This window comes from Anolis sagrei, chromosome 1 (genome assembly GCF_037176765.1).
Source record: "Anolis sagrei isolate rAnoSag1 chromosome 1, rAnoSag1.mat, whole genome shotgun sequence".
In the NCBI taxonomy this organism is placed as follows: domain Eukaryota; kingdom Metazoa; phylum Chordata; class Lepidosauria; order Squamata; family Dactyloidae; genus Anolis; species Anolis sagrei.
Genome location: NC_090021.1, coordinates 35,742,512 through 35,768,634, shown reverse-complemented (window position 1 = coordinate 35,768,634; position 26,123 = coordinate 35,742,512). Strand labels below are relative to the sequence as shown.

The 26,123-nt window shown below is 39.5% G+C and overlaps 1 protein-coding gene across 1 annotated transcript in view; it reads right to left on the bottom strand.

Moving 5' to 3' along the window:
- Nucleotides 1–251: 251 nt before the first annotated feature.
- Nucleotides 252–26,123, bottom strand: part of SPATA17 (spermatogenesis associated 17) — a 98,467-nt gene continuing 72,595 nt past the window's right edge. The window contains 1 exon segment of the mRNA XM_060754256.2: nt 252–785. Within this exon segment, the coding sequence (XP_060610239.2) occupies nt 705–785 (81 nt within the window). The 3' untranslated portion in view covers nt 252–704.

The following is a 26,123-nucleotide window of genomic DNA, read 5'->3' as shown; positions in this document are numbered from 1 at the left end:
GCTATGGGGGAAGTACAAGAGTGGCTATCGAACACTCTTGTACTTCCCCCTTAACTTTGATTGGATAACCCATGACTGACCTAGACTGGACTGACTACTCAACACTTCCTATACACCAACAACCTGCTTCCTTGGGCACTTGCTGACATGTGTTCTGAACACTCTGAAACAGGGCAATTCCCTTTATCATGTGGAAATGACATAATGGCATTACAAGAGCACACATTTTTCATTTATTTAATTTTTATGTTTCACTTTTCAACTAAAGAAAACAGCTACACTTCAGAAACAACTGTCAAACAATTATTATTGTTACTTTAATTTACCAAATTCTTCCTGTTGGTCTTATTCCACAAATGATTTTACTTTCAAGACTTGTCAAGTGAAGAAAACTGACAAACAATAATAACATTAGAAACTGAATATTGAAAGGAAAGATTGAGATCAGTCTCTTGAGGATGGTTTCAGACTTAGTTCACAAAAGCACTTCACGTTATAGTCCAATTTGATTATTGCTTCAGAATACCGGATTTAATATTCCAAAACTGGGTTTATACTGAGGGAGTCATAAGTAGAATGTGGTGATCTTTCAAGTACAGCATGGTGGTCACACGTTTGCTTTAAAATATATATTTTTTGTAATGCATATACCTTGATTCCTCTCAAGTAAGATTTCATACAGTGGATTGGTAGAGAAATATTATTTACACTACTTGTCCTGATCTGGAGTAGGCTTGACCAAACTTGCTGAACAGAGGAATAGAAGGAAGCCTTGTTAAGAAGTCCTGGAGAAAACAGAGAAAATTAGAAATGAGCGATTACAGTCTGGACTGAAAATCATTTCTCCCTGGGTCTAGTTGGATAATGTTGTTGTAGCTTTTCACCTTTGCAACTTAATATCCACATCTGAGTATGCTATTTAAATGGGGTAAATACATACAGATTTCAATGCAGAAAAAATAAAATTGTGTCCTTGCAACACTTAGGAAGACAGATTGGTTATTTCATATATACATCCATTCAAGCAGTTATTCACATGTAGATCACCTTGCTGAAAAATAACTTAGATAAAATTGTTATCAATGAATGAACAATCCAAAAATACCCAACGGGAGGACATTGAAGAACCACAGCTAGAGGTTACAATAAGTGAATCGTCATAGTTACACAGAAGACACACAAAGCAAGTCCAGGCCTGGCCTCACACTATAATTTTGGTCATTGTCCTGACCCGGTTCCTTACTACTGACATGTCTTCATCATGGAAAGAACTTGAATTCTATAACTAGTATTGCCATCCACCAAAACTTTGGACACCCATGTTCCTCAGTAATAATTGATTCAACTTCACCGCCTGTTTTACGCCATAACATCAAATATTCTGTCTATAAAAATTAATCTGCTCTGGCAGGTAATCCTATCAAAGTGGTGAGAAGGTGTCATCTTACTTCTGACATGGAGGGAAAGCTGGAAAAGAAAGTATCATCCAACCAGTATTTCTTTATATTCAAATATTATTTCATGCTTGTTGGTCACTTGGTGTTCAATGCAGGTTTATAAATACAGAATAGTGATATGATTCTTCTTTTCCTCAAAGATTTCCTGAACAGATTCTATAATCTATGCAACAATATATTCTACATGTCATACTACTGTTTTACACTTAGAACTTATGTATTATACGAATTTCTTTCTAAATGCATAAATAACATGTGGTTCATTATAATCATCTGAAAACGTGCATTGTGGATTGAGGGAAATTTAAAATCAACTGAAGTAATGTTTAAAAGTCAGTGTAATAAAAAGCCTGAACACAGCTTGCAGTATGTAAGTTGGTTATCTTTCATTCATATAATTCATTGATTCATTGATTCAATTGCTTTATTGTTATCAAATAAATAAATAGGTTCTTACATACCACCAGGTTCACTGTTTTTCAGTTCTTGATTTGTATATATATTTCATTTATTCATTAATCAATATATTTTAGCTAAATCTTATATTTAATTAAGACAGCCAAAATTGTTACTTCTATTTTTTTAATTGCATTGTAAAACATGGATTCACTTTTCTGGAAATATCAAGGAAGGCTTTGGGATGATCAACCTTCTATGGCTCTTTCATTTGCAATAATTCCATGAACCTAGGAGTAGTTCAATTAGAATTCCTGGCTTTCTCCTCTGTTCTAATGTTTATTATTTAAGGGCTATCTGTGTGCCCTTCTACACAGGGCAGAAACATGGAAGGAAGCAGGTTAAAATAACCCGCTTCCTCCTGGGTTTCTGTACCCACACCCTCCCACAACCCTGGGCTTTCCTTAGATGCCATGCCCCAGTCACCCATTTCACCCCCCCCCCAACTTACTGGAGGGGGCTGCCGGCAGCACATGCCCCTCCAAAGAGTCCTCCTGATGCTTGAAAATGATGTGTTGGGGAGGGGGGAGGTACACCCCCCTTCAACTCCTGATGCATTATTTTCAAGAGTCAGGAGAACTCTATAGAGGAACCTGTGCTGCCAGCAGGCCCCTCTGGTAAGTTCTTTTTGGGGAAATGGGAGGCTGTGGGTGGGCACCCTCCCACTCCTTTGGGCTCCAGGAGTCTGAAGAACTGGAATGGATGTGGGGATTGACCCCCAGGACTGCAGAAGCAGTCCCAGAGTCAATTCCAACAGGGCCCACACCTGGCCCAGATCTTTTCAGGTGTTTAATTAATGCTGAGTAAATGGGAAAACCCTGTTTTCTCCACATTAATTTACTATTACCTTGCTTGGACACTTCAAGTAACAGTGAGACAGATCCCACGTTTTGGGCCTGTCTGGAAGGGCCCTGGGTCAAACATTTACATCACTCCCACCCTGATGGTTGTTTTTTTTAAATGTCTTTACAATTTTTAAAGAGTGTAAGATTATATTGTACATCAGTATAATAGTACGTGGGACAATGGAAAGAAAACCCCAAAACCTGAATCTAATAGACTAGTGGAAAAAGTAGACTGAGCAGTTATATACACATTGTCTTCGGAACCAGGTTGAATGGACAAATCCCGTTAATGATCTTAAACTTTCTGTTCTTCTCTGTTCCATATTCTGATGTCTTTTGGCAAAACCATCTTATTTTTGCAAGTAATAGATCTGCTACTGTTTGTTCCTATTTGAGCTAAGAACTTATCCAAAAAGGCATTTGTTGCCTGAGCAATGGAGAGGGCAGCCAGTATCCTATTCTCCTTTGCATCACCTAGGAATATGCCTTTGCCCAATTCCTGCTTCATTCTTAGATATGATGGGAACTGTCTTATATTTGGAAGGTCACAAGTTTCCCAGCCCTGGCATAACTTGCCCAGTCAAATTGGGAATCCCATATTGCTCTTCTAGGCACGGGAAAAAAAAGTTTGAGGGAAACATCTAATGGCAGATTATTTAATATAATAAACTTTATTTATACCCCGCCACCATCTCCCTGGTGGGGACTCGGAGCGGCTTACATGGGGCCAAGCCCGGATAACATAATACAGCAATAAAATCAGAACATAAACAACAAAAAACTACAACATCATCAGAATTACATAAGAGAAAGAAGGGGGGGGGGAAGGCTATCATAAAATAACATTCTAATAAAGACAATCACAGTAACGATAACAATGGGCGGGCCGCATATACAGGATAAAACAATTAAAAGACTGTAATGAGATAAAATAGGAGCAGGACATTTACGGGGAACTCATAAAAACATAGAGTTGTAAGGCTAAACTTCCCATTTGGAGGGTGTGCGATCCAGTAGCAGAAAACTTTCTTTCTAGTTTAATTTAAAATTTAAGCTACTGGCAACCTTCTTTTTACTCCTCTGTGAAAATGGATTAACAGGCCTTGTATAATCTGTTGAATTTTTATTTGTTGTTGTTATTTTTGTTGTTTTTTTAATTTATTTTAACTAATTTCAAATTTATGATGGTTTTGATTAATAGGTTCTTGTGGGTTTTTTCGGGCTATATGGCCATGTTCTAGAGGCATTTTTCCTGACGTTTTGCCTGCATCTATGGCAAGCATCCTCAGAGGAAGTGAGGTCTGTTTGAATTAGGAAAATGGGTTTATATATCTGTGGAATGACTGGAGTGGGGCAAAGAGATCTTCTCTGCTGGAGCTGGGTGGGAATGTTTCAACTGACCAACTTCATAAGCATTTGAAGGCCTGGCTGAGCCTGGGGGAATGTTTTGTTGAGAGGTGTTAAGATGTGCCTGGTTGTTTCCTCTCTGCTGATTTGCTATTGTAATTTTAGAGTTTTTTAATACTGGTAGCCAGATTTTGTTCATTTTCATGGTCTCCTCCTTTCTGTTTTAATTACTTCTTAACTTTTATATGCTGTGAATGTTTAACTATCTTTGTTTTAATTGCTGCAATCTGCTTTGATTCCTGAACAGGAAAAAAGGCAGGAAAAGGACAAGATGATGTTAATGATGATGATAATAATAATCATAATAATATATGCTGAATACATCAACAACAAATCTCAGCAGGAGGAAATGTTCAGACAACAATATCTTGTTTTTTAATTTTGCATTATTGTTTTTGAAATAAAAATACTTTAAATTATGTGGAGAATGGCAGCACAGTCAGATGTAATGTCAGTTGATATGTATAGAAGGCTGTGGAAGCCTTAGCCAAGATCATTTTTGCTTCTAATTCTTCAGAACATACTTGTAGTGAATTCTTAAAAGAAATAGAGAAGTATTCATGATAATGAATTTTGTTTAGGATTCCAAAAGTATAACAGATCCAGAAACACACTCAACCTTCTACAGCTTACACTTCATAAATAATGGAGCAGTGAGATGCTCTGTATGAGAGCTGTATTGGGAATAAGAAAGGGAATGAGGTGACATCACATCATAATTAATATATTAGGAAATCAAAATATGCACACAAAAACAGCTGTCAGTTTTTCTTCCCAGTATACCTCTGTTCCTGTCTCTTATCAGAATAAAACAAGAACTGGTCATTGCTGACCACTGAAATAAACACTGATTTGAGAGCAGACGGCTTTTGCTATTAGGATGACTTGCCAGACAATAACAACTGACTGCCAGAATTAGCTCCTTGGGACAATTTAGGTGCCTTTGAAGTGAATGGCTTTTTGAGCTGGAACTAAGCTGGCATCCAAGCTTCAAATCCAAGTCAAATTGACAAAGAAGGCGTCTACTGTGCAGTTCAGTCCCTCAGTGTAAGATTAGTACTTTATGTTGGCTGCTGTACTGTTTATCTTTTTGTTTAAAAGCGATTTCATGATCTGCTCACAGATGAGTATTTAAACTACTGCATCTGATAAGGCTGTGGACAATACTTGCATCTGACTACCACAGGCAAACCTGAACTATTTCATTAAGCCAATAAACACACAGTATAACAATTTATTGTTTTATCTTGTGAAAGTTCAACATGGAATAGAATGGGGAGGAGAAATGGCAATTCCCCATGTAATGTATGGCCTTCAGTTCAAACTGAAAGTGTATTGGCAGCCAGGGCACTTTCTTTAAAACCAGTGTTATATGGCTTCCGTATGTTCAAGTCAGCAGTCTTGTTGCTATATGGTGAATTAACTGAAATTTCTATGTCATTGTTAAGAGCAGCCCCAGATAGCATGTATTACAGTACTCTCATTAGGAAGGTGCTGGTGCATACTGTCCATATAATGCATTGAATTGAACTGCATTATATGAATCTACATTGACCATATCATCCAGCTTCAAACTGCATTATATGTCAATGTCAATGGGACCTTTTCCAGGAAAGTCGGTAACTGGCGGACCAGTTGCTCCTTCTCATGATATTTATTACTATTAATTAAGAAATATGAAGTGATAGAGTAGTTTAATTTGTGACATTAACTCAATGTATTTTTTTACCCATGATTACTAAATACAATATATATATGCAAGGGTTATTTTCTTTGTAAAATGCTATTATTTAATTCTTTTTTAACCTTTGTAGCTTGATCACGTTACAATTATTGGAAAGTCAAACAAAATAAACATAGTTAAGTAACATCCTTGCACCACATAATTCAGACAATAACATTAATGTGTGCAAGTACAGTTGTAGTGTTTATTACCATTATAAAAGGCCAAAAATAAACAAGCCCACAGACACCTAAACTTTGAATGCCAAAATTCTCATTCATTTTTAAACAAATCTTACTCATTTTCTCATCCTATTATCTTCCAAAAGATTATTGTCTAATACAGTCAAACTGACAGGAATTAACCAGACCTAGGGGCCTTTTCAATGTATTGACAATTTGACTGTCATGTAGGTTAATGAGCCTATGCACAGAATTCAAAAGAAGGCAGCAGAGACAATGATAGAAGCAAACAGCAGTCTCTATACATGTATTGCTCAAATTCAGCAAATACAGTCAATTTACCCTAATCCAGCTAGGGAACAGATATATACTGAAGTAGTTATGACCGTGTGTTCCTGAACTGGATGTGAATTAAGAATACACGCAACTGCTGTATATGCAATTTCTTCATCTGATCCAGCAGATAAGATGCACTCATGTAGACCTCCAAAGGAAGTGAAAGCTATGTATATTGAACCACTTTGAGACTTCGTGCGCTTCACGTTGTTTCCAACTTATGGTGTCCCTATTATGAGTTTTACTTGGAAAGATATCTTCAGAGGGGGGTTTTGTTTGCCTTCCTCACTACCAAGAGGCAAAAGAAGTAAGAACAGGCAATCTTTCTTATTGTATTCCCCATTTATCTTGCCTTCTTTATTGCTTCTTTATCTACAGACTGGGAATCTTATACTTGATTTTACGTCCTCCATACACCATGCCCTCCAACTATCCCAATTTGGCAAGGAAGGACTTCAATCATCTGCTATCCCATTTTTTCAATGGCTTTTAAAACATCTCAGCTTCTTTCTCCTCTTTCCCCAATTTTCCCCCTTTATTCTCAGCTAATCATGAGTATAGTTTGAGCTCACTTAGTTCAGAAACTGGGAAGAGAGAAAAAGATAGAATTCTGTTCTTCCTGATAAGGCAAAAGCAAACTGCTGCAGCCTCTCCTAATTTGTCTCTCCTACTCCATTAACACCTTACTGTATGTACTTGAGTATAAGCCTAGTTTTCAGTCCCAGTTTTAGACTGAAAAAGCTCCCCTCAGTTTACACTTGAGTCAAAGTTATTTATTACTTTACTACATTTACATTTTTACTCTATTATTATTTTATTACATTTATTATTTTACTCTTTTTATCATTCTTACATATATTATTTTACTCTATTCATTATTATTATTACATTTATTATTTTATTTTATTATTGGAAGGATACGTAAGCACATTTACATAGAAGGTTAGAATAATGGTTTAATCAGAATTGGTCAGTCTTATCTTAAATTACAGTTTTATGTAAATATTCAAAAACATTTAACCTACGGAAGCCTCAATAAATGTAACTTTATTGGTATCTATTTTTATTTTGAAATTTACCAGTAGCTGCTGCATTTCTCACCTGCAGCTTTCACTAGAGTCAATACATTTTATTAGTTATTTTGCAGTAAAATTAGGTGCCGCGGTCAGCTTATACTCGAGTATATACGGTAAGTCCCCTTGACTACCATGATGTCATTTAGCCACATGTGTCCCATTTTTTCCTTGATGAAATGTTGGAGGGCATGAAACACATCTCCATATCACTGTTTGTTATGCAACTAATAGCCACAGGTCCCATGTTATCCTTCACTAAAACACATAGTTCACTCTTACTGGTGCTTTCAACATCTATTCAGAGTAACATGAACAACCTTATTTATTATTATTATTTATTTATTTCCAACATTTCTACCCTGTAGTTCTCAACCCCCGAAGGAGGACTCAGGGCGGCTTACAACGGCAGCAATTCAATGCCAACAACATACAACACATTACACACAACATTATACAAAAGATAAAACATTAAGATTAAAATACATTTAAAAGATTATTATCATGTAGCCAAATCAAAGTCTGATTTAGCAACCGATGACCCAGTCCAAAGCCTGTCATAGTCAAAATTCCAACATTATGATTACTGCCAAACCTACTGTCCAAAGACCTGGTCCCAAAACCATGTTTTGAGCTTCTTTCTAAAAGAGAGGAGGGATGGTAAAATTAGGTGATTGATGTTTTGTTTGATGTACTTTGGGCTTGGCCTCATGTAAGCCGCACCGAGTCCCTTGGTGTGGTGGTAGCGGGGTACAAATAAAGATGATGATGATGATGATTATTATTATTATCATTATATAAAGAGTTGGGGCAGGATCATTGCACAGCACTTTGATTCAACAGCTATATGTACAAACCTAAATTTGCCCATGGAATTAACTAATATTGACATGAAACGCATACGGTTTTGACAACTATGTGGAAACCTGGGCCCTATGTACTTATGCCAGAGTTCTTATTTAAATGGTAATAAAAAGGCATGTGTTCCTTTGAAGGAATAATCACTACAATTCAAAACGACATTTTATTTTGAATAAACCACCTGGGGGCACTTTGTAGCATAGATATTTGAGTTGGACTCAGTGGGATGTTCTGCTTAAAAATCAATGCCACAAATATGACTCCCTCCATTTAACGCTAGGGGTCCTTGTCCAAGTCTTTCCAACAATCCTAATGCCCGTAATGGTAAAATTAGAGCTTTGAACTGAGAAGCTGCAAGACATTCAATGACCTTTTAATGGCCAGGGAGTGCTAGTTAAAAGGGAAAAATAAGAGGTGGGGAAAAGAGAGGAAAACAAACATGGCAGTGTGCTATTAAAGTAAAATGTTGATCTAGCGAGGAGGGATTTCCCTCATAAATGTATTAGTACTGGTTAACACTTCCAACTAGTACAAGGGCTTCTGACATGACAAAATGAGTATAACAGCCCCTTCTGTCAATACAACACAAATGTCATTTCAAGTGCTCAAAACCACTAAGCTACCCTAAAAAAGATTGATTTATCTGCTCCAATGTTTCTTTGGGGCAAACTTTCTTCACAACTGAAACCAATTAGTGGGGCTGGCACTTGTAGTGCAGAATGTAGGTCAGCATCAAGTAATAAAAAAGTATTGACTTTTTTCTGTCTGTAAGCAGCATGAAAGGGGTGCCATGGCCTTGTCGTATATGAAAAGAGCTCCATTAATTTCACTTATTTCAACAAGGGCTGTCAAATACTAATGCTTCCATTGCACTTTTCACACAAAGTACATTGACACCAATACTGGCCTCAGTGAAACAGGTTTAAAATATTTCAGCTAGTGAAAGGGGCCTACACTATAATTTTCAATTCCCACTTGTACATTTAGACACCTTAAGTAGCATTGCTCACGAGAACTATCGAATGAGATGAGATGGGATATTAATCATGACTAACAATTACTTCCTGTGGCCAAAGGAATCTAATTCTTATGTATAACCATACCAAACTAATAATCCCAAATGCTGGACATTATCTTTTTTTATGTAGTAGGCAAACTCTATCAGTGGCGAGTTTTATGTCAGTAAATATCCACAAATCACAGATAAATCAATGGCATCATCACACTATAATGTTGGCAGAAGTAACTCAGAACCCCTGTGTTTTGCTGGCTGGAATTTCCATGGTTCATTTTATTCCCTGAAAAGTGATCTTGTTCCTATGGAAACTATAGTTAGCTGTCCCAATCCGGCAATCACTGAACTCTGATGTGCACAGGGAATTTCTCTGCCTGGAAGCACTCCCCCCCTCATTGCAAGGAAGGCACTTGATCTATGTGAATAAAAGAACTGCAGAAAGAAAATTAGCATACGTAAGGAATCTGTAGGCATACCGGAGCTCATGTGGACTTGTAGATCATAGTATCCATATCTGATAAGACATTAGACAACTCCTTCATGAGGTCATGATTTTCTAATTGCATAACTGACATTCTACTGCTTTGCCAAATTGGAGATTTGGCAGCAATAAGGGGAAGGAAAGAACTGAAGGGAGACTAAGGGTCTTTCCAGACAGGACTTTATCCCAGGAGCATTCATGTTTTAAAAATGTGAATGTTCCTGGTGCCTGGTACACACACCCCAGAAAGTGCATGCTTTCTGGGGTGGGTGTCCAGATGTTCTACTGGGACTTCCCAGTAGAACACCAGGATACCGTAATCTCCTCCCCAAAAGCCCCCTAAATAGAATTAGAAAAGAACTCACCCGGCCTCCATGGGATGGCTGACGGAGTTCTCCTGATGCATACAAATGAAGTACCAGGAAAAAGGGTGAGACAGGAGCAATGATGCACCAGGAGAAGGGGGGGGCAGGAGCACCGGGTGAACTTGGGCAGCCATTCCATGGAGGCCGGGTGAGTTCTTTTTTACCTCTATTTAGGGGGCTTTTGGGGAGGGGGGTTATATTCTCACAGTTTTCCGGGCTAATTTGGCCCAGAAAACTGTGGGAATAGTGTCTGGACTGCAGTAATCTGCACTCCAGAGACTGAAAGTAGTGGGTTTATCCCGCGCCTTCCAAGGAAGTGTGGAATAAACCTACTATCAAATTAATTCACCACAATCCAAGGGTTTCCTGCTTTGTAGTGGATTAATGCGGGTTTGTCCAGGACATCATCTGGATAGCCTCCTTTTTATTGTGGTAACTCCCGCAATAAAGGGGCTGTCTAGATCTGCCCTAAGAAGATAATGGGAAGAAGATGTAGTCAGTCATGAGTTGTCTATTCCACAAGTATTTATTTATTTAATATATTTATATCCCCAAAGGGTCTTAAGGTGGCTTACAGCAGAGGCAAAATTTAATAAACATTCAGTTAAAAATCTGAATGAGGTTAAAAGCAATTAAAGCATAAACAATACCACATACAGCTATACAATCACATTATTCACAATCAAGGTCAGGCCTGGTCAGTACCTGCTTTGGGCAGTTGAGGAGAGTTTCTGGAGTTATGATTCTATAGGAGTTAAGGTTTAAAAATAATTTGTGCCCGCATTGAGGTATTTTCTAAGCTATCCCTCCCATAGTGCCTTGATAATCAGTAGAACTTTATGACAAACTCTGCACTATACTAATCAGGAAACTGCAGTCATTTTAAGCTAAAGTTAATAGAAATCTAGAAGAATGTGTTCCAGTAATCAAGTCTAATTGCTTTGAATATGATGATCACTGCAATCAACTGTTGTCAAACTTTCATAGATGTATTGAAAATTGCAAGGAATGTAATATATTCTCAGTAGTTTTATCTCTGGTCCATCATGTAATGACATAGCAGTGATTTTAATGATGCTACAGTGCTGAGGGAGCCCCCTCGGCGCAGTGGGTTAAACCACAGAGCTGCTAAGCTTGTTGATTGAAAGGTCACAGGTTCGAATCCGGGGAGCGGTGTAAGCTTCTGCTGTCAGCCCCAGCTTCTGCCAACCAAGCAGTTTGAAAACATGCAAATGTGAGTGGATCAATAGGTACCGCTCAGGCGGGAAGGTAATGGCGCTCCATGCAGTCATGCTGGCCACATGACCTTGAAGCTATGGACAATGCTGGTTCTTCGGCTTAGAAATGGAGATGAGCACCACTCCTCAGAGTCAGACACGACTGGACTTAATGTCAGGGGAAAACCTTTACCTACAATGCTGAGGGAAGAGCATCTGAATGAAATCTTCTTAGCCAGAACTTTCCTTCCTCTGACAAGCAGATGGACATCTTACATGCATTAGATTTTTTTTTACAAGATGGAATTTAAAAGCATTAAAACTGAAAACATTGAAGAGACAAGTGGTAGCTTTAGGAATAGTTATTAGCCTGGTAACGCTCTCTGCACACCCACATGTTAAATAATACTTCTTTTGGAAAGCAGCAACATTAAAGCCTCCATCAATCATACACAGGTGTCCTTCATGAGACTTGAATTTAGTTTGAAGACATTAACCAAGATGCTGTTTGAACCTTTAAGAGAAACATTGCTGAGTTTGCTGATTTTTAAGGTAGCAATACCTTTTGGTAGCAATAACTTCAATGAGACAAGTAGCAGCCCTATCAGTGAACCTGAACTTGTGTGCAAGTTCGGTGATGTCAAACATTCAATCCAACTTTTCATCTGAAGTATTGGTGTAACAAAGGACATTTACAAGTTATGCATTTGCCAACCTGAAAAAGTCATCACAATTTTTCATTTTTAAGCATGTTGGGGATCACTGTGTTAGTCGGGAAGGAAGGAGGAAAGTAGTCAAACCCACCCAGTGATAGGGTCTTTGTTACACCCTTATTATATATTTATGGATATAGCAGTGGTTTTGATGATTCTGCTAGAACTGAGATTTGTTTAAAAAACACAAGTTATCTATGTTTTCTGATTTCATGACCACTGAGAAGGGCTCCAATTAAATGATCTGAGAGGACGCATATTGCTTCACCATAAAAAGCATAGTCTGTACTCTGTGATTTTGGCCTTATTAGTTTGAACTATAATCCAGCCTTATCCAAAGTGTCCTTGATCTCTGTTACTGGAAATGTATTTATTTATTTATTTATTTCCTATATTTATACCCTGCCCTTCTCCCGAAGGAGGACTCATAATAATACATCAATGTACAGATATTATTACCATATAAGGATATATCACTTGAATGGAAATCACTCTGCAATTTGATAATCACTGGTATGACCAAAATATTGGTGATTGGGTTCTCATTTCTGCTATTAGAGGGGCCATATACAAAGTTTTTCAGATTTACTTTTTGCCTTTTTAATTGAGTAAAGGAAAGGAAGATTTTTATTTCTATAAACTTGCAGGTAGTCAACTGACGCACTTTTCATGAATGAAGAAAAGAAAAGATTCCCATTTGCTAGGAAGAAAATCTTGAAACTTTCCCATTGTGGGAAGAAAATCTTGAAACTTTCCCATTGTGTCATCACATGATCCAGTTTTATAATGAACTCTTACATGGTTATGATACCATCCCCAGTGCATTCAAAGCCCAGTACCTTCCTTCCTTTTCTAAGTGCAATTACAGACAAAGTCTTTTACATAGAGGAATTTAATCATATTTCTCAGTGAGTCAGACCAATGCTTTTGAAGGCAGTATGATTAACTAATTGGCTAATTACCTCCAGCAAATGCAAGCAAAGCTGACAAGATATTCTCCAGTTTTAAAAAGGCTGCCCAACTAAAATTGAAGTCAATTTTCAACTTTAAGGACTTATAAGTACTCTTTGAATGAACTTGTCATTAATTCTCAAAATATAAATGATGTTGGTTTGCCATCATAGAAACCATTTTATTCCTTCTGCATGATGCTTTCATCAGACATTGTTTTTCTGCTTGATAGTTTATTTGGTTATTGACAGAAAGTATATGATAACATGCTGTACAAATATTGAGAAATTATTCTCACAGTGGGAGGCCTGCTAACAACATTATTTTAATATCTTATCTTTCAAAGGAAAGCAGAAAAATACTAATTGCTGTTTAATTTATGCAACAACATTTCATTATAATTGTACTTAATTTCTGACCGCCTCCCAAGAAACAGTATGCTCATCTCTTAGTATGGTAAATCAAGGAACTAGAATCAAACAGTCTTGTTAGAAATTATTAAAGATTTATAATTGCTCTTCTGAGTTTGAATAATTTGTTATCTGATTGTCCTTTCATAAATAATCCAGATTAAGACAGTTGGACCACTGTCAGTATGTCTCTGGTGATGTCTGAAAAGAAATCAAGAGTTCTCAAGCTTTACCTCTAGAATAATTTAGGAGATAGGTTTGGTCTGGTTTCAAATGGATACTAAAGCCACACTGGGGTGTGTGAATCCATTCTGTTTTCATTTCAAATTTTGGGTGTCCCCAAATCTATTTTTGGGAAGATTCCAGGAGATTAGGAGAGGACCTTTTCGGATTCGTAATTCGGAACCCTAAGTTCCATTCTGGGAAGAATCTTCCCAAAAGCAGAACCGGGTTTTTTAATCTGCTCAAAAACAGTACGTATTCTATACCATTTAACACATTCTATGGACACTACAGAAGGGATCCTTACATTCTAACCCACTGATATTGGCATGATGCCTCCCGACCACACTTGGTGTTTTTTATAGGTTCTTTGTCTGCACCAGGGCCCCCTGGAGGTGCAGTGGGTCAAACCGCTGAGCTGCTGAACTTGTTGACTGAAAGGTTAGCAGTTCGAATCCAGGGAGCAGGGTAAGGTCCCACTGTTAGGCCCAGCTTCTGCCAACCTAACAGTTCGGAAACATGCAAATGTGAGATCAATAGGCACCACTTCTGTGGGAAGGTAACGGCGCTCCATGCAGTCATGCTGGCCACATGACCTTGGAGGTGTCTATGATCAATGCTGGCTCTTCAGCTTAGAAATGAAGATGAGCACACACACCCCAGAGTCGGACACAACTAATGTCAAGGGGAAACCTTTACCTTTTACTGTGTTCAATACACTGCACCATACAATTATAGTTTGATCTCACTTTAACAGCTGCAGTTCCATCTCATGAAATCCTGATATTTTCACTAACGGAGCAAATATCTAGACCTTTCTACTGCTCTCCTCTGAATAGAGCATTGGAGTTTTCTGACAGAGAATTCTGTGCCAGTCGCCAAATTACAAATGCCAGGATTCCATAGGGTGAAAAACCAGACTACAAGTCTATCAGCTTTGAGAAGTGAATAGATATTACCAAGTCACTGATCAAACTTTCCAGTTATATGTGTATACACCATCCGCAGCCACAGTGGCTGCCAACAAAATCCATAAGGTCTAACGTTTAAATAAGCTTTGCCTTGTAACTCCGCAAGAATATGTGCTATCCATTTTTTCCCTCTAGAGCAGGAAAAAGAACTGGAGAGTAGAAGGAAGTTTGGAAAGAAATAGTCTGTTTCTTGTCCATATTGTGTGTGTGTTTGTGCACGTACAAGCGTGTGCTTTCAAGTCACCTGTCAATTTATGGTAAATGCTTAACTTCCATATGGTTTTCTTACTCTGTGAACACTCACGGCCCTTCCACACAGCCCTATATCCCAGAATATCATGGCACAAAATCCCACTATATCTGCTTTGAACTGGCTTACCTGTGTCCACACAGCCATATATTCTAGTTCAAAGCAGATAATGTGGGATTTTATTCAGCTGTGTGGAAGGAGCCCCAGAGGTGGTTTTGTCACTTCCTTCCTCTGAAGTCTAGCCTAGAGCATCTAGTACTGGTTGGCAGTCTTCCAATCAAGTAAGAGCTGACCCTGTTCAGCTTCCAAAATCAGATGGGATCTAGTGCCTTTGTATACATTTATATTTTGTGATTCTTCCAATGAACTCAAGGTGGTGCACAGGATTCTCCTTCTCCTTACTTATCCTCACAAAAATCCTCAGGCTGAAAAGGTCGCTCAAAGAGTTGCATGACTTAGTAGGAACTAGAATTTGGATATTACAGGGTAACATTTTAACTACTTCCCTGCATGGCTTGATCCTAACTGCACTGGTTTTGAATTTGATCTATTTTATAAACTCTAATTGCTGAGATCCTACATCACAAATGCAATTATGGGTGTGTAACTAGTACATCTTGTGACTGGGGTGCAGCAGAATGAAGTTTTCAATGTCTTCTCACCAGTGATCTCCACTTTGAGTTCACTGGAAGAAAGGCTGGATATATGTATGTAATTTGTGTATATAGGCAAGAAACAATGCAATTTTGTACAAACAACGGTTCCTTTTACTCCTCAGACTTCCCACTCCATAGTGAAATGTGGATAAATGGACTCTAGATTATGAAATTGCAACTGCATCGTATGATGCTAGCCAATATCTATAATCTATGTTTACTATCCATTTTCAAATAATATAAAGATATAAGATAGGGAAGAGTATATATATTCCTGTAAAAAAAAATCATAAAATGCAATGGAATATATGCCACCATATTTCCTAGAATCACACCTTTGGAAGCATTACTAAGCACTATTTTGTTCTGGCAGTTTCTGAACATGCCTAATATCTATATTTGAACCAAAATTGCCAAAGATAATATTCTATTTTTGAAACTAATGCAGTCTTTATTACAGCTAAATTAAATTAAGACAGTGATGTGAATTTCCTCACAAGCTATTTCATACTTGGATACCCTTGAACTTTACCGAATCAAAGCTAAAAAACAAACGTGCAGCTGAAATTGTTGGATTGGTATTTGGAACTTATTGGCAATTGCAATTCAAGCCTTGGTTTAGTGCAGGACAATTTCCAAAAGCATTTCTTAGAAAGGGTGTGGATGGCTAATACCTTCATCTTCATTTAGTCATAGTTAATAAATGACATTTGTCATTTCGCATTTGTCAAATACATAATTTTCTACTGAGTAATAAAATATTTTATGATATTAATAAGTCTACATGAAGTAGGATTATGCTCAAAGTCATATTGCTGTGTACACATAAATATATTGCATTTAAATGATGAAAGCAAAGAAATAGATGTCTGAATATTTTTTATCCTTTAATTTTCTAATTATTCTTGAAAATATATACAGATTAAAGTTGAAAATGGAATACATTTTCCTCATCTCCAGTGGAAAATGAATGAGATTTAGTGCGCACTACATTTATTTCACTCTTTTCCCAGTTTTCCTTTAATCTCTCAGGTTAGGCTGAGAGATAATGATTGCCCTGAGGTTTTTTAATGGCTGAACAGGGATCATAACCCAATCTCCTTGTTCTAAATCCAATACACTATTTATTAGAGCCACTGACTACACACACTATGAAGCATAGTGGTCTCAGAGGCTCAGATCACCTCTTGCTAACTTTTGCTGGTGGCCCAACTGACTGATTGGTGCTGAGTAAGCACCTGAATCATGCTTGCTGGTCATACCTTCCAGCAAATATACATTTGAGGAATATTGGGGGGGGGGGATCTTACTGGCATTTGAGGGCTATTACATTAGTATTCTAGACATACAAGACTCATATATATATATATGGTTAGGTTTAGCTCTTAAAATTAAAATAGGGGAGGTGAGATATAATGAGCCCGACACCTCCCTTTTTGTACTGAGTGCATTGAGGGTTTGACAGGGGCAAAGAACTATCATATTGTAAAGCCCATTTTACCATGGTGGTCCACGCCTTAGTTCCCTCTAGATTGGAGTACTGCAATACATTTTACGTGGGGCTGCCCTTGAAGACAGCCTGGAAACTTCAATTGGTCCAATGATCAGCAGTCAGATTGTTAACTGGTGCGAATTACAGGGAGTGGTCCACTCCCCTGTTTAAGGAGCTCCACTGGCTTCTATTTACTTTCTGGGCCCAATTCAAGGTGCAGATTATCACCTACAAAGCCCTGAACGGTTTGGGACCCGCCTACTTTTGTGACTGTATTTCCTTCTATGAACCTGCAAGACCCCTTCGATCTTCTGGAGAGGCCCTCCTCTCGCTTCCCCCTTCATCACAAGTGGCACTTATGGGGATGAGGATAAAGACCTTCTCTGTGATGGCCCCTTGGCTTTGGAACTCGTTACCCAGAGAGATTAGGAAAGCACCCACCCTGGCAGCCTTCAGGAAGAGCCTAAAAACCTGGCTGTTCTGGTGTGCTTTTGAGAAATAAATGCTGATCCCCATTCCATGACCAGCTCAATACAATATGCCCCTCGATGCACTTTATCCCATCCTTTAGTGAAAACTCAACCCATTGCTTGTCCATCTGTGATCTCCCACTAGGCACATCTTACTATTTTATTTTATTTTCATTTCTTCTGTTGACTTTGCATTAATTCTCTTGTTTATTTTTATTTGATGTTATTATTTGCTGTGTACTGATTTTGATTTGTTGTAATTGTTGGGCTTGGCCTCATGTTAGCCACCCCGAATCCCCTTTGGGGAGATCATTGTTGTTGTTCATTCGTTCAGTCGTCTCCGACTCTTCGTGACCTCATGGACCAGCCCACGCCAGAGCTCCCTGTCGGCCGTCACCACCCCCAGCTCCTTCAAGGTCAGTCCAGTCACTTCAAGGATGCCATCCATCCATCTTGCCCTTGGTCGGCCCCTCTTCCTTTTGCCTTCCACTTTCCACAGCATAATTGTCTTCTCTAGGCTTTGCTGTCTCCTCATGATGTGGCCAAAGTACTTCAACTTTGTCTCTAGTGTCCTTCCCTCCAATGAGCAGTCGGGCTTTATTTCCTGGAGGATGGACTGGTTGGATCTTCTCACAGTCCAAGGCACTCTCAGAACATTCCTCCAACACCACAGCTCAAAAGCATCTATCTTCCTTCGCTCAGCCTTCCCTAAGGTCCAGCTCTCACATCCGTAGGTTACTACAGGGAATACCATGGCTTTGACTAGGCGGATCTTTGTTGCCAGTGTGATGTCTCTACTCTTTACTATTTTATCGAGACTGGACATTGCTCTCCTCCCAAGAAGTAAGCATCTTCTGATTTCCTGGCCACAGTCTGCATGTGCCGTAATCTTTGCACCTAGAAATACAAAGTCTGTCATGGCCTCCACATTTTCTCCCTCTATTTTCCAGTTGTCAATCATTCTTGTTGCCATAATCTTGGGGTTTTTTTATGTTTAGCTGCAACCCGGCTTTTGCGCTTTCTTCTTTCACCTTGATTAGAAGGCTCCTCAGCTCCTCCTCGCTTTCGGCCATCAGAGTGCCTGTCATCTGCATATCTGAGGTTGTTAATGTTTCTTCCAGCAATTTTCACCCCAGCTTTGCATTCATCCAGCCCCGCACATCGCATGATGTGTTCTGCATACACGTTAAAAAGGTTGGGTGAGAGTATGTAGCCTTGCCGTATGCCTTTCCCAATCTTGAACCAGTCTGTTGTTCCGTGGTCAGTTCTTACTGTTGCTACTTGGTTCTTGTACAGATTCTTCAGGAGAGAGACAAGGTGGCTTGGTATGCCCATCCCACCAAGAACTTGCCACAATTTAAATAAACTATGTTAAACTATTTTTAGTTAGTTAAACTATTTCTAACTATTTTAAACTATTTTTAAATAAGCAATGCATGGAAGTGGAAGAAGATAACAGAATAGGAAGGACAAGAGACCTCTTCCAGAAAATTAGAAACATTGGAGGTAAATTTCAGGCAAAAATTGGTATGATAAGAAACAAAGATGGCAGGGACCTAACAGAAGCTGAAGAAATCAAGAGAAGGTGGCGAGACTATACAGAAGATCTGTATAGGAAGGATAATGATATCGAGGATAGTTTTGACGGTGTGGTGAATGAATTAGAACCAGACATCCTGAGGAGTGAGGTTGAATGGGCCTTAAGAAGCATTGCTAACAACAAGGCAGCAGGAGATGATGGGATCCCAGCTGAACTGTTTAAAATCTTAAAAGATGATGCTGTCAAGGTGATGCATGCCATATGCCAGCAAATATGGAAACCACAAGAATGGCCATCAGACTGGAAAAAATCAACTTATATCCCCATACCAAAAAAGGGAAATGCGAAAGACTGCTCAAACTTCCGTATAGTGGCCCTTATTTCTCATGCCAGTAAGGTAATGCTCAAGATCCTGCAAGGAAGACTCCAGCAATACATGGAGCGAGAGCTGCCAAATGTTCAAGCTGGGTTTAGAAAAGACAGAGGAACGAGAGACCACATTGCCAATATCCGCTGGATAATGGAGAAAGGCAGGGAGTTTCAGAAAAACATCTACTTCTGCTTCATTGACTATTCTAAAGCCTTTGACTGTGTGGATCATAATAAATTGTTGGGAGATGGTGGCGGGGTATAAATAATAATTATTGTTATTAGATTCCAGTTTGATGTTTTTGCAACTGAAGACTAGGAGGCTGTTCAGGTCGCTGTAACGATCTGGATGAGGGCAAACAAATTGAAACTGAATCCAGACAAGACAGATGTACTCCTGGTCAGTCGTAAGGCCGAACAGGGCATAGGGTTACAGCCTGCATTGGACGGGGTTACACTCCCCCTGAAGACGCAGGTTCGCAGCTTGGGTGTGATCTTGGACTCGTCGCTGAGCCTGGAACCCCAGGTTTCAGTGGTGACCAGGGGAGCATTCGCACAGTTAAAACTTGTGCGCCAGCTGCACTCGTGCCTTGGGAAGTCTGACTTGGCCATGCTCTGGTTACATCCCGTATAGACTACTGCAACGCTCTCTATGTGGGGTTGCCTTTGAAGACTGCTCGGAAGCTTCAAATAGTCCAGCGTTCGGCAGCCAGGTTGCTAACAGGAGCGGCACTCAGGGAGCATACTACTCCTGTGTTGCGTCAGCTCCACTGGCTACCAGTTTGCTGCCAGGCACAATTCAAAGTGCTGGCGTTAGCCTATAAAGCCCTAAACGGTTCTGGCCCTACTTACCTCTCCGAATGCATCTCCTCCTATGAACTGGCTAGGACACTAAGATCATCTGGGGAGGCCCTGCTCTCTGTCCCACCTGCATCACAGGCGCGCTTGGCGGGGACGAGAGACAGGGCCTTCTCAGTGGTGGCCCCTCAGCTGTGGAACGCACTGCCTGCAGATATCAGATCGGCCCCCTCCCTGCTGGCATTTCAGAGGAAAGTGAAGACCTGGCTGTTCAAACAAGCATTTGATTAAACAGTGTAATTGAACATAGGAATACGGAATAATGGATTCTGATTTTACTGTTGAGGTGCTAATGATTATTATATGGATGTTTAATTATTTATGTTACAATTGTTTTTAATTGCCCTATACTTGTCTCGTGATGTTTTGTATTGATGTTGTTCACCGCTTTGAGTCACCTGAGGGCTGAGAAAAGCGGTATATAAATAAAGTAAATAAGACTCCAGTAAATGGGCGCATGCAATTCACCCTTTGCAGTGTTGAAAATTCCTCTCTGCTCCAAGAATATTTGTACTTCAGAAAGTGATGGGAACTCTTCATCTCACAGGCTAAAACATCAGTAAGGTTTTTTTTTTTTTTTTTAGTTTCAGTTTTGAGAAGATATGCTTGCCACTGGCAATCTTAAGTGTCAAGAGATAACACATCACTACCGAAATGTTTGGGAGGACATCACTCTTTTGCTGTAATGGATGTACTTCAGGGCATCTTGCTGTTGTCTTTTCCAGAAGGCAGGATATGACAGACCTGGCTTGTCTCAATACAAACTGCAACACTGAGTTGTGGCTCTTGGTGAAGAACCTGTGTCAGTGACAATGATTTCTTCTTGTAGCTTTCAAGGTTGTGCAAGAATTCTTATATTCTGAGAGAGTCAAAACACTTTTTTAATGGAGAGAAAAGGCCTGTTGATAGGGGTGCAGGACAATTAACTTCTCTCAAGTTGAAAAAGAAGGTGGGGAAGAAAGGAGGGCTACCTTCCTGTCTCTTGTTAGGAGAAGAGAGGGATAAGCAAGATGAGAGGTCACCTCTGACTCTTATCATTGCTTTCATACTAGGTCCTTATTCCAGCATAGATCAGTGTATATATTGGCCTAGGTTTGGAGGTACTCAAGTTGTTGCAGTTGAGAGAAATGATGAAGGATCCCCTTCAGCTTTGTGGTTGGCACAGTCACCCCAGGAAAGTTTGTGGCTTTGTGGAAGCAAATCTGAATGCCATCCAATGGATTTGCCTGAACATTTTTATGAATTCTATTAAACTGCAACTGGTAGTGTTTTTAGTTAAAGTAGTTTCGTAAGTTAAAAATTGCTAGTATATTCTTGCCTATAAAGAGTATGCTATTGTTTTTGGTGTGTCTTTGTGCCTTCAAGTTGCCTGTCTGGCAGTCCCAACAACACCTGGTTTTCCTCCCATCCAAATAATAAGGGCTGGCATTGCTTAGTTTATGAGGTCAGACAATATCTGGTGACTCTAGCATATTTAGGCATTAGTTTGATTTTTTTTTAACCCTGGCAATATTGTAGTAAGTCGCAATAATAGATGAGATGTGTGTATGTGTGTGTGCGGCGGCGGGGGGGGGGGGTATCCACCGATTTACAAGTTAGTCTATCTTCTGAAGCATGTCTTTGGAAATCCTTTTCAAATGAAAGGATATCATGCAGTATTGAAACAACATCTTTTAATGGCGTCTTTCAGGAAAATCATAGAAAAGGAGCTTGCCTATCACTTCATCAGAGACTCTTGTTCAAATGGAATTTCCTTGAGAGAATACAAAATTTTGTTGTGTTCACTTTAAAGATATTTCCAAAAATATAAAAATATAAACAGACTGTACCTTTAGATTCAGCCTAACTCATGAGAACATTTATAAAGGATTTCTAGAATCTAGCCTTAATCTTCAAGTGTATCACTTCTCTCTGCTGCTTCTAGGGTGTAAGGTGGTTCGTTTACTCATATGGGGGGACTGTCCGATACAGCTTCTGCAAGAGCTTCTCCCTTTGGACATGACCTTTGAGCCACTGAAGACTTCTGGGCTCTCAACAGCAGGATTCCCCACATAGTCTGAACAAGAGTATTCAGAGTAATCAGAGATATTTAATGTCCACATGAGTATGACTGCTATTATTGTTTCATAGGTTTGCTGCATAAAGATTTGCTTATTGCAGATTCAGATAGTGAGGGTACTGTTATACCAGAATGTGGCAAGCTTTTTGCATGCTGACCTCTACATTTTGAGGCAAGATCAAAGATAAACAACTGTGTCCTTGCAGGTACAGCCATGCTGTTGGTTGTGTGCCTTCAAGTCATTTCTGACTTATGGTGACCCTATCACAGTTGTCTTGGCAAAATTTCTTAAGAAAAGAGTTACCATTGCCTTCCTCTGAGGCTAGGAGTATGTGACTAGTCTAGGTTACCCAGTGGGTTTTAGGGCTGAGTCGGGAACTAAATCCTGGTCTCTAGAGCTATAGTTCATTGCTGAAACCACTACAGCACACCGGAAATCCTTCATCACCAGATTGCAAGATGAATGAAAGCTGTTGGTAAAAATAAAAATCCATCTGGAGAGCCACACCTGAACTAGATTGTTTCCTGAATTTGTGGATTGAAACATTTGACATTCATAGTAGTCCTTTCAGAAGCCCTGTTGGTTGGAGAAGAATCAGTGCTCATACTATACACATGGTGTGATTTTATTTTAAGTACTTAGAAGTTGTGTTCATATTGTACTTTTATTCCTGATGTTTTCATTTTTAATCTCAGTTCTTAGCTTTCTTGATTTTTTTTAAAGGTGGGATCCAAATATTATTACTAATAACTAAGAATTGCAATTAACACCTGCTTCATATTTATTCCCATTCTTGTACAGATGTTCAAAGGTTATTGTGGATCCCATTATTGAAGCTTTAACCAAAGAAATCAATTTTCAAATGATGGGAAGTTCTTCTTGTCATCTTTTACATTCCAGAATCATCTATCTTCCTCTTTTTCAGTGGCTTCCACATACAATATATAGGCATATATAGAAGAAATTGCTTCTGTCTTAATGCAATGCAACCAGTTCTATATTTAGCACAGTGTACATTTAACTCTGGAATTTTCTAATCACATTTAAATATTTCCTTTCTTCCAGGTATTATTTTGACATTTTAATAGATATTTAATAAGACATTGCTCAGTGCTAACTTTAGACATTTTCACACATGAAAGGAAAATCAATATGATATCACTTTTCTGCTGGTGCTTTAAATGGCATGCAAAGAGGCAGTCTGGAAAAAGGGAAGTTCTGCTACATCCAAAATTTGTCACTCCAAGCAACTCTGTTATCTCATAGGGAAGCTGATCTCAACATTAGTTTTGATGACATTTCAGTTCATTGTTTCTTGATATTTAATTTCACCTTGGAAATATACTGAATATTCTCTCATTTTAATATTATTTTTCAGAATTTGCACTACAGACATAGACACATTGCCAAACTACTGTCCATTTTGATGAATATTTACGTAGTTTTGCTATTATCCAGTACAAAGAATGTAATGTACAGGTGGTCTTTTCATCCCTCCTCCCTGTTGTAAGACACGGACCCACAAGAGCCAGAAAAATAGTACAGGTCAATGACTGGCTTAGAAAATGGTGTCAGGAGGAACGCTTTGGCTTCCTCGACCATGGCCTGCTTTTCCAGGAGGATGGCCTACTGGCAAGGGATGGGGTGCATCTCACACAAGTAGGAAAACACCTTTTTGCTCACAGACTCGCAAACCTCATTAGACGCACTTTAAACTAGGTCCACTGGGGGAGGGAGACAACAGCCTTGCGAACACTACTTTACCCATAATGTCTGGGAATCGCCAGAAGGCTAAACGGAGGGCTGCACAAACACAACAAGGACCAGGTACCAAGGGCACAATAATCCCAATTAAACAGCTCAAGGGAAGATCCCAGGGGCTCACATGTCTTTACACTAATGCACAGAGCATGGGAAATAAACAAGACGAACTCCAACTTTTAGCACAACACCACAAATATGATATCATAGCCATCACTGAAACCTGGTGGGATGACTCCTATTGCTGGAATGTAGATATCGAGGGGTATAACCTCTTTCACAGAAACCGAACAAAGGGGAGAGGAGGCGGAGTAGCCTTATATGTCAAAAACTCTTATGCTGCAGAAGAGATTCAAGACAGCAATCTGGGAAACCAGCTTGAAATCATCTGGATAAGAATCAAGGGAACTGGGACTCAAAAAGATGTCGTTGTAGGCGTCTACTACAGACCCCCAAGCCAGGAGGAAGAACTTGATGAAGTCTTCTGCCAACAGTTGACCAAACAGGCACAGAAAAGAGATGTAGTAGTCATGGGCGATTTCAACTATCCCGATATTTGCTGGAAAACAAACTCGGCCAAGAGTACAAGGTCCAACAAATTCCTCACTTGCCTTGCAGACAATTTCATGGTCCAGAAGGTAGAAGAGGCAACAAGGGGATTGGCTACTCTTGATCTCATCCTAACAAATGCGGAGGACCTGATCGATGCGGTCGAAGTGGTAGGATCCTTAGGGGCAAGTGACCATGTGCTCCTGCAATTTGAGGTACAAAGGAGGGCCGAAACTAAGACAAGTCAAACCCGCATTTTGGACTTTAAGAGAGCTGATTTCCAAAAAATGAAGGAAACGCTGAGCAGCATTCCGTGGACACAGATACTAAAAGACAAGGGAGTTATGGATGGATGGGAATTTCTCAAGAGTGAAATACTCAAGGCGCAATTGCAAACCGTGCCAACAAAGAGAAAAAATAGGACAAGTGCAAAGAAGCCAGAATGGATGTCTAAAGAACTTCTAACTGTGCTAAGACACAAAAGAGACATGCACAAGAAGTGGAAAAAGGGAGAAATCACCAAAGAAGAATTCAAACAAATAGCCAACACCTGTAGGGAAAAGGTCCGCAAGGCTAAAGCAAAAAACGAGCTCAGACTTGCCAGGGACATTAAAAACAATAAAAAGGGCTTCTATTCTTATGTCAGTAGAAAAAGGAAAAACAAGGAGGCGATAGGACCTCTTCGAGGAGAAGATGGGGCAATGCTGACAGGGGAGAGGGAAAAGGCAGAACTACTTAATGCCTTCTTTGCCTCGGTCTTCTCACAAAAAGAGAGTCTTCAACCTCAGCAAGATGGAGAGGATGAGGGATTGGAGGACATCCAACCCCAAATTGGGAAAGAAGTCGTCCAGGAATACCTGGCCGCTCTTAATGAGTTCAAGTCCCCAGGGCCAGATCAACTACACCCCAGAGTATTGAAGGAACTAGCGGAAGTCATTTTGGAACCATTGGCAACCATCTTTGAGAGTTCTTGGAGAACGGGAGAAGTTCCAGCAGATTGGAGGAGGGCCAATGTGGTCCCAATCTTCAAGAAGGGAAAAAAGGATGACCCAAACAACTACCGTCCGGTCAGCCTCACGTCGATACCGGGCAAGATTCTGGAAAAGATTGTTAAGGAAACAGTCTGCAAACACTTAGAAACAAATGCGGTCATCGCTAATAGTCAACATGGATTTATCAAAAACAAGTCATGCCAGACTAATCTGATCTCTTTCTTCGATAGAGCTACAAGCTGGGTAGATGCGGGGAATGCCGTGGATGTAGCGTACCTGGATTTCAGTAAGGCCTTCGACAAGGTCCCCCATGACCTTCTGGCAAGGAAACTAGTCCAATGTGGGCTAGGCAAAACTACGGTGAGGTGGATCTGTAATTGGTTAAGTGGACGAACACAGAGAGTGCTCACTAATGCTTCCTCTTCATCTTGAAAAGAAGTG